The sequence below is a fragment of the Atta cephalotes genome, assembly GCF_000143395.1.
Source record: "Atta cephalotes unplaced genomic scaffold scaffold00006, whole genome shotgun sequence".
Classification (NCBI taxonomy): domain Eukaryota; kingdom Metazoa; phylum Arthropoda; class Insecta; order Hymenoptera; family Formicidae; genus Atta; species Atta cephalotes.
Genome location: NW_012130070.1, coordinates 7,541,932 through 7,551,235, shown reverse-complemented (window position 1 = coordinate 7,551,235; position 9,304 = coordinate 7,541,932). Strand labels below are relative to the sequence as shown.

At 30.2% G+C, this 9,304-nt stretch overlaps 1 protein-coding gene across 1 annotated transcript in view; it reads left to right on the top strand.

The window, feature by feature from the left end:
- LOC105626796 (protein couch potato) overlaps positions 1 to 9,304 on the top strand; it is an 83,282-nt gene that overhangs the window by 49,911 nt on the left and 24,067 nt on the right. Inside the window, exons 4-5 of the mRNA XM_012208091.1 lie at positions 2,458 to 2,520; positions 5,050 to 5,191. Coding sequence (XP_012063481.1) covers positions 2,458 to 2,520; positions 5,050 to 5,191 — 205 coding nt within the window. The remainder of the gene's footprint in view (positions 1 to 2,457; positions 2,521 to 5,049; positions 5,192 to 9,304) is intronic.

Here is a 9,304-nt window from a genome sequence, read left to right as displayed (position 1 = left end):
TTTAATTTTTTACTTTACGTATAGTATACTTAATTTAGTTACTAACCTAAAATTAAAGTAAGTATAGTATATATATATATATATATATATACATACTTACTAATATATATATATATATATATATATATATATATAAAATATAATCTTTGAGATAAAGAAAATTATTGCGAAATTTTTTAGAACTTTACGAACAGCTAAATATCATTTACATTCTAACTTTTCTTTTCACGGCGTCTCTGTATTTCGATATTGCGCGCACTCAATCGAGTCGGATCCAATTTTATTCTTTCGGATGCATGAATATTCGAGGGATGTGGCGCGGAAGTAAACGGCAGCGAGTAACGAATCTCCGCGTTAACAATCGAGTTTCTATCTCTCACATCGATAGAATCGATGCACCTTCGATTGCAGTTGGTGTAATCACGCGATACATTATGAAGCATAGTAGGTTCGCCTTGACGGGCAATCGTTAGTATCGATCGACGCATTTTCGCGATGCTCTATCCTCGTTGCTCCGTTAATTTCGTATAAACCGATGGAATCGATGTTCTCTACCGAATAGATTAGCGAATGCGCGCGCGCAGAGCGTAAAAGGACAAATATATATATTGAGAAATGCAACAGTGCAAGCAAAAGAGAGAGTGTAACTTCTCGATAATCTTAGTCAATCAGGTATTTTCTATAATGTATTATAGTTCTAGATACAAGTGAATTAGAGTAGTTTAACCAATTTTTTGTTCTATAAGAAAATTATCGATTATACACTTAATTATCGACTTAACAATACAGATCAAATGCGTGAATAATATCATGTGAACTACTGGTTTGAGCGCGAAAATAGGCACGTCTCTTGTATCTGAGTTGTGAAAATTGTTACAATTTATTAAAAATGCGTCTTTTTCTCAGTACGCCCAGTAATTCGCACGATGTATCCTCGCATCTATATCGCTAAGTCATTTAGGTCGATAATTTTTTCGGGTAAAAGGATAAAAACTGGTTCAACTACTCTGATTCTCTCCATATTAATAATAGAATATCTTTTTACATTTATTGGATTTATTGCATATTGTTACAAAATTACAAATGAAATTATCACGAATAAGTAAAATAATTTCTTTATAATATACTTAATTAATTTGCATTACATTTATTAACAGTTTATATTCTGCAAGAAAGGAATATTGTAATTCTTATTGGAATTATTACATTTTTTCTACTTTTAAGATAAAATAATTACATGATAACATTAGCAATAATGAATTCAAAATTTTATTTGATTATACTTGTTTTCTGTTGTTTGTTATATAAAAGAATGAATTGAATGTATGTGTTCATGTTGTTAATTCTAGAAAAATTTGATATTAACCTTTTAATGACTAGGGATCAAATGTGACTTTATAACTTCATCAGTCAAAGTACTTTTTGTTTTATTGTAATTATTTACTAGTTAATTATTTATTAGTTAATTAGTAAAGTTTATTGTATTTTTTTTATTTGAATAATAAAATTCACTCAAAAATATTATTAGACATCTCTATATATTTGCTTTGACCAAATATATAGCTTTTTTTTGCTTGTATATATATTTTCATCTAGAAATGTAAGGGAAGAAGTTATATTATTATTTACCTTTTTATCCATTTATTAGATGAATAAAACGAAGCATCTGGTTGGATCTGATTTCACTTTATCAGATACATTCTGAAAATAATTTTAGAAGATTAATTGTATAAAATATCTATGCAGTAATTTGCAATTGACATTTGCAATCGATAATTTGCAATTAGCATTTAATTATTTTAATTATAAATAACTAATTATTTTATTTAAATATATAAAAATTTGAAAGAAATAAAAAAATTAATTCAAGCGCAATCGATTGAGTAGGGAATTGAACTCGGATCTTTCGATTTCTGGGCGATTGTTCTAAAAGAAATAAAAATGAAAGCTTTTTTGCGAATAAAGTTTCAAAAATGCAAATAAATAACACAAAACTTTTATATAAATTTATTTTATTTCAATAGATTCTTATGATCTTATATAATAACCAAAGCTATTTAATATCATTCCAATAAGTTAAAAAATTATTGAGATGATAATCTTTATCGATATCTTTTTATGAAGGTTTTTATCTTATTGTTAAAATTAAACAAGGACTTCGTTTTTATCATTATGTAATAATCGTGAATTACTTTGCATAACAATTTCACTGGGGAACTTATTATGAACGATGCAATGAGCGTTCCCAAATGAAAACAATGATACAAATGGTAAAAACGCGTTGGTTTCTAAGCTCGTTCGAGGGCGAACTAATAGCGGCGATGAGGCGTTCGCGTAATGAATGCTCGCCAAGGGAGAGAGAGAGGAGGGGAGGGGGAGAGAGAGAGAAAGAGGAGAGAGAGATGCTAATCATGGATATTAACGAAATGCTTCTTGTATTCTTCTTTCTCATTTCAGCCGGTGGGATTCGTGACTTTTCACACAAGAGCAGGCGCGGAGGCGGCGAAGCAGGATCTACAGGTAATAGCCCTTTTCTGGCAGGCATCGCGAAGCAAGGAAAAGCCGGGAAGAAAGTGATAGGGTCTCAGGATTGACGCGCGGTTGATATAATATACATACACAGTGACACTCACTCGTACAGATATGCCCGGCAGTATTTTTTTTTCTTTACGACTCCACCCTGCCTTAGATTTTCCAGCTGGCACGGGTTAATGCTACCTCTAGCTCTTACCTCCATTAGTTACTACATCCACGAGACCTCTCCATCTAACTATTCATTTTTCTCTACCGTAGCTTTTTCTCTATCTTTCTCTTTTTCTCTCATTGGGACCAAATGTAGTACTACCTTTTTTGTCTACCTGTATACGTATCAAGGCGTATTGTAATAACGCTGCACCGTGTGGCATTATCGATATATCTATATATGATGTTGTTTGCCTTCCGACAAGTGTCATCCCGTTGCATATACATATATTATTAAAATGTATTCAAAAAAATTCATCGATGCTGCGAAAAAAATTATTTTTAGACTGTAATGGCAAAAGAATAAGTAGAGATACATCTTATTGATAAATCACTTTCTTCAAATTGAAAAAAGAAATTACTTTATATATAAATTTAAAATATGATATTTGTAATAGCTTATATTGTATCTTAATTTTCTGGATTAAATGTTCAGATTTTTACACACCGTGCATTTTCTCAAGAGTTATAAAATTTTTGAAATTTCACACACAACGTAATATTTCATTTTATGCTAAAAAATAATTTTTATTTGTACAAGCGATAATTACGAATACATTTGAAATACGGATATATTTATATGTAACGTGTATATATGTATCTGTAAATACATATATCTGCGGGGTGATCAACGTTGATTTAAAAAACGTTTGTACCTCGTCATGCGATATTTTACGTTAGCATATATTTATATATAATTCGGGCGCGGAATACTTTACAGCTTTTGTTGAACGACGGCAATCGAGTTTTCTGGCTAAGTTGGTCACCCCGTATAGATCTACCATACCGTTGCAACTGACCTCACGCAATCTGCAATGTTATATAACCCAAGTACGGCAACGGTATAATACTACGTACGTACGTACATACGTACGTACCGCGTAGAGAAACATCCTTTTGTCGGATGGACACGTTCGCTGGAAACACCCTAGAACGAACTAACGAGCCCATCTTACAATGAATACACGTACAAGGAGAGAAACACATACACATACATACATACATACATAAATACATATCTACATGCCCTTGTGCTAATTTTCCTTCTACCTGGCGTAATCCCATGTTATTATTATACCTACATCACTTTCGTCGCTAGCCACCTGTGATTCGATCGGCCCTTTCGGTTTGATTTCACACGCGCAAAATATATGCTATAGTGAATCTGAACGCTGCATTTGGCTTTTGAATCTCCAATATTTTTCTTTTCTTTATAAATCAGTGACAATTTATATATATATATATATATATATAAATATATTTATATTCATATGCGTAATTCTTAGATTTTTTTTAAGATAAAATGTTGCTAATGGCAATTTCTAAAAAATTTTATATATTATTTTATATATTATTAAATAATTTATAATAAAAGACATTATTGATAAAATGAAAATATCTATAATGATAATAATTTTTACAGTTTGAAATACAACTTGTGTAAATACTTGTATAGATTTAGATTTGGGCGTTATCGATATATTTTCATATATTTATAAAAATTAATAAATAATTGAATAAATAAATTAATTTTACATTATTTTATTATGATTATATTGAGAAAGTAAATATATGTAATATATGTAACATTTCTATAATTTTGCACTGTCAGTTCTAAAATAAACAGAAATTAATTATTTTTATTAAATATGGCGATTTATAGAATATCGATTAACGTTCATATTTTTGTAAACATCAATCTAGCTTATTTTCGTGTTAAATTTACGTAAAATGAACAATGTCATGTAAAATATATAAAAGGAAAATAAATCTCTTTTGAACGTGATTAGCTAGCGTGATCTGTCAATGTTTCTGTAGAAATTATTGTTATATTACTAAGGATAGAATTGCAGGAAATAGCGAGAAAATGAGAAATATTATTACAGTTGTCGAAAAAATATTGCATATGTTATATAAATTTATTATATATATAAACATTTATATATAAACATAAAATGACAAATATTTTTATACTGTACTATAAATATATTAATTTTTGTTTAAAGATAGATATAGAATACATGGAAAATTCTTTAAAGATAATTGACAATTCTTTGCCTTTCAATCAAAGAATCACTTTTGAGAAGTTGTTGTGAAAAAAAATACAATGCCTAGAAAAACAAGATCTACTAAATGCGTAATTTTATTTCTGATGGAAGATTAACTCAACGCTAGTGACGAAAGAATGGCTCTCCACTATCGCTCTCTTTTTTCATTTTTTTTCTTTCTCTCATCTTTGCCTTACTACACTACCACCACCCATCCACGTGTGCTCCCAATTTACTAATTTAGGGAATCTATTTGCAGCAGGGGGTTAGATTCGATCCTGATATGCCACAAACCATACGTTTGGAATTTGCAAAAAGTAACACAAAGGTTAGCAAACCCAAGCAACCAGCCGCTGCAGCAGCCACCTCGCACCCCGCTCTGATGCACCCTTTAACGGGACGTAAGTATGCACCGCCACTCGTTCACTTGCTGGATACGTCTCACTTACTATTTCTCACCCACTGCACCGACTACAAAGTGTCCCACTTCCTGTTGTCACTCGGCTGTTTTTTTTCAAAAGGATTTTTTTTACATACGTATCCTCCCCTGTCCCTCCACCAGCCTTCGCGGCGAGATCTGATGAGATCTCGTCATTGAGAATCGTACGACAATCGATCAAAGTACGAAGGAATTTCTCGCAGTAAACTTTCGCAATTAATATTATTTTATAATGTAAGGTATATATATATATATAGAATATTACACAGGTAATACCTATACACTCGCGGTATGCGGTTACAATGGTGATCATGTTGAGGAAATTATTGTGTTTATTATGATGTAGGACTAGTGAATAACATTTGTGTCGAGTATAGATAATCTCCGATTTCCATGGTAACTATATACTTGCGAATCCGCAATCCATCTAAAGTCAACGCGCTGTTATTTTCTCAGACAACATTAGACTTAGAGGTTCTTTGTTCTCGTCATGTGTTATTCTAATTCAGATTTGTTTATTTATCTATCTACATCTTCATTTGTATTTACTTAAGTTTCAAATTCTTAAATTTCTTCTCACCTATTCTAGATTTCTTACATAATACATTTTATAAAAAACGTTAAATTTATACACAATTTTTATAAAAAATTAATTATTTGATGGTTTATTGTTTTATTATTTAATGTATATTTATAATATATTTTAATAATATTTTAATAGTATATTTATAATATATTTATAATATATTTTAAATTATTTACATTCAATAAGAATAATTTAAATTTGTTGAAATCTATGTTAAAAGTCTCAATTCGAATAAAACTAAATTTATTTTTTAAATTTTCTGGATGCGAGATCCGTTTATCAATACGAAATTAGTTTTTAATGATATTTTAATATTCAAAAAATATATTAATACGCTTGTGTACTTTTATTGTTGTTGGACGATTATGATTAATACATGTACGGGCATGCGTTTTTTTGAGGTATCCTGGGTATAAATCTTGTCGCACACATTCCCATGTGTGCGTTATTGATATTATGAATCATAATTGATATTATAAATCATAACATTAAAAATATTTGTTAGAATTATCAATCATTTGTTTATCTGCATTGCGCGATACAGATGGATGTCAAGAGAATTTATAATGACAACGAATGATACATTATTCATCGAATATGAATTGAAATTAAATGAATCTTTCACCTTCTCTTTATTTTTTATATGTAAAAGTATCTCTAATAATATTTGATAAAATTTATTCGGTAAAGATAATTATTATCTTCAATTAAATATTATAAGCGTAAAACTGATGGTTGAAATATTAAAGAAAAGTGTAAAAATTATAATTTATAATTGATCCACTGTATAATTGATTCATGTCGATTGTACATTTATGTAGAATTATTCTGACTAATTAAAATAGCTTAGTGGCAAATGTAATAACGGTACGTGATCTTGCTAATGTATGATAGAGGAATGTGGAAAATCTATATATGTTTTATATAAAAGTGAACAGAAGAAAGATGACTACCAGTGGTCAAGCCAGGCTATATACATATACATATATTTCGAAGATCTATCATGGGTAATGGAACGAGAGGGATAGAATAAAGTTGAATAAATCTCAAAGGTCTGCACGTTTACGGGCTACGTGCGCGTTTTGCGCACGCAATAAATATGTATTTATGTCACATTACGGAAACAGACTTGCCGGACGGACGTAAAGCGCATCAGTTTCCGAAGAAACAGCGACTGTGATAAATTTTGTTGCAAGCGCACTGTCTGATTTTTGTATATAAGATGAATTTTATTTCCATGATATTTGAAAACATCATTTGCCGAACGATAATTTATTATCCGTGTCAGTGACGAATAAACTCCAACTATGATATGATGATCTTTGTCATGGGCATCAACTTTTGTGGGAAGTGTGGAGTATTCTACATATCAGAATTTTTCGTGTGTGGAATTCCACACATGAATAATTTTTTTTTAAATAAATAATGTTGAGCGAAAATAGTTAAATTTTTTTGTAACTTTTATTTCAAAATTTCAATTACTGAGCGAATCGAGCGCGGCCGATAAAATATTCACGCTTTCTCCTTTTTTTTTTGTAACGTAGTCCATATTTTTCTCCGTGAATATAGAAAATCGCTAGTAGTTTTTTTCGTAGAAACGATTAAGGCGTTCGGAGAACGCTTTGTCAGCGCTATCGCGTCACTATATATTTATTTTTTATTAAACATTAAAATAAGAATGGAACTAGAATTCTAATCAGAGCTAACGCGTAAATTCGTCTGTGATTGGTCTGACATTTTTCTTCTTGTATTTCATTATCTAACCTTTTGACGATGAATGTTACAGAAAAGTGCTGCGCATTAATAATTTATTATTCATACATTCATAATTTCGAAGACTATCTCGGATAGAGGGAGAGATGTAATCAAGTAGGGATTTCGAAGTTAAGTTTAATGGGCATGATTCTTGATAAAATTTACAATGAAGAAACTAGTTTATTAGAAAGATATCGTTGTTCAGCTAGGAGTACCAGATTTGTCAGAGAGAAATTCGGAGTTTACTTTCGCTTTGGGCGCAAAAAAAGATCATGAATGAGGCTAGAAGGAAAATATTGGAATATGTTCATTTTTCATATGTGTGCGATAACACTGGTTCAATTCCACACATGGCTAATCAGCAAGTTGGCGCCTCTAATCTTTGTGATATAATAATATTAGGATTTTAACATATTATTATAGTAAATTATTTTAAATATAAAATAAGACATTATATTTAAAAAATATTCTTATTTTTTAAATTAAGATTCATGTCATACTAATAAAATCATATAAATCTTTCAATTTCTACAGGGCTGAAATTGATTATGAAAGATTTAAGATGCGCCGCTTTTAAGACTTAATAAAAGATTATGTATATATTATTGTTATATAGGAGCATTTAGATAATAATTCCATGTAATCTTTCAATCAATTTTCTAACTTGGATATTTAAACAAATTTACAGAGTATCTGTAAAGGTAAATCGATTATTTAATTGTCTAAAAATTAGTAGTACCATCGGTACTATCCTTCTCAACTGAAACCAATTATTAATGGCGTTCTTAATATCGCGCAAATAGACCGTAACAGCGTCGAGAAATTTCGCGGAATAATTTCGTTTTAGGTGGTAGCAATTTCGTACGATGACCCAATTTCATCGCACCGCACGCCAAGCCACATCGATAAGACATAATCGAACCGTCAAACGTAGTTTCGAAGGACTACCTTCTTAAATACTGAAGAAATTAGAGAAATAAAATTATGGAAATAATTAGTGAAAGTTCATGACATTCAATAATTTTGACTAATGCTCATTTCCAATGTAAATTAACTTTAATCTCGGATTCAACTTACTTTTTATTTTTTTTTAATTTTTAGAACTAGAAAAAAAGTAAGTTAAACTAAGATTAATCTATTCATCAATGATGGAAACGGGTATAAATGTTCAGTTTATTTTCTCATAAGATTATCGATATTTTTAATAAACTATTTTAACTAAATTACAAATTAAAAGCTTGTTAATTTTGAGATAATCATTTAAAATTACGTAACGTATCATTTAAAATTACATACCATTAAAATTACGTTTAAAATTACTATTTGACACGTTATATGTACAATTATATGGACATATAGATTTTATTATTACGAATAATGAATAAAAAATGACGATTTCTTCGATGAATATTGATTCAATTTTTTTTTAATAAAGATTTGTTGAGAAGTATAATTGTAAGTATAATTGCAATGTTTGACATAAAAAAATGAGGGAGTATTGATCTCTGCTGTGTAGAGATATATGTTTCTGAGAAACATGTATAAAAGTTGTGTGTGTGTGTGTGTGCGCGCGCGCGCGTGTGTGTGTGTGTGTGCGTGTGTGTGTGCGTGTGTGTGTGTGTNGTGTGTGTGTGTGTGTGTGTGTGTGTCGTGTGTAGTCGTGTGTCGTGTGTGTAGTGTCGTAGTGTGTGTGTAGTGTGTCGTAGTCGTGTGTGTCGACGTCGTCGTCGTAGT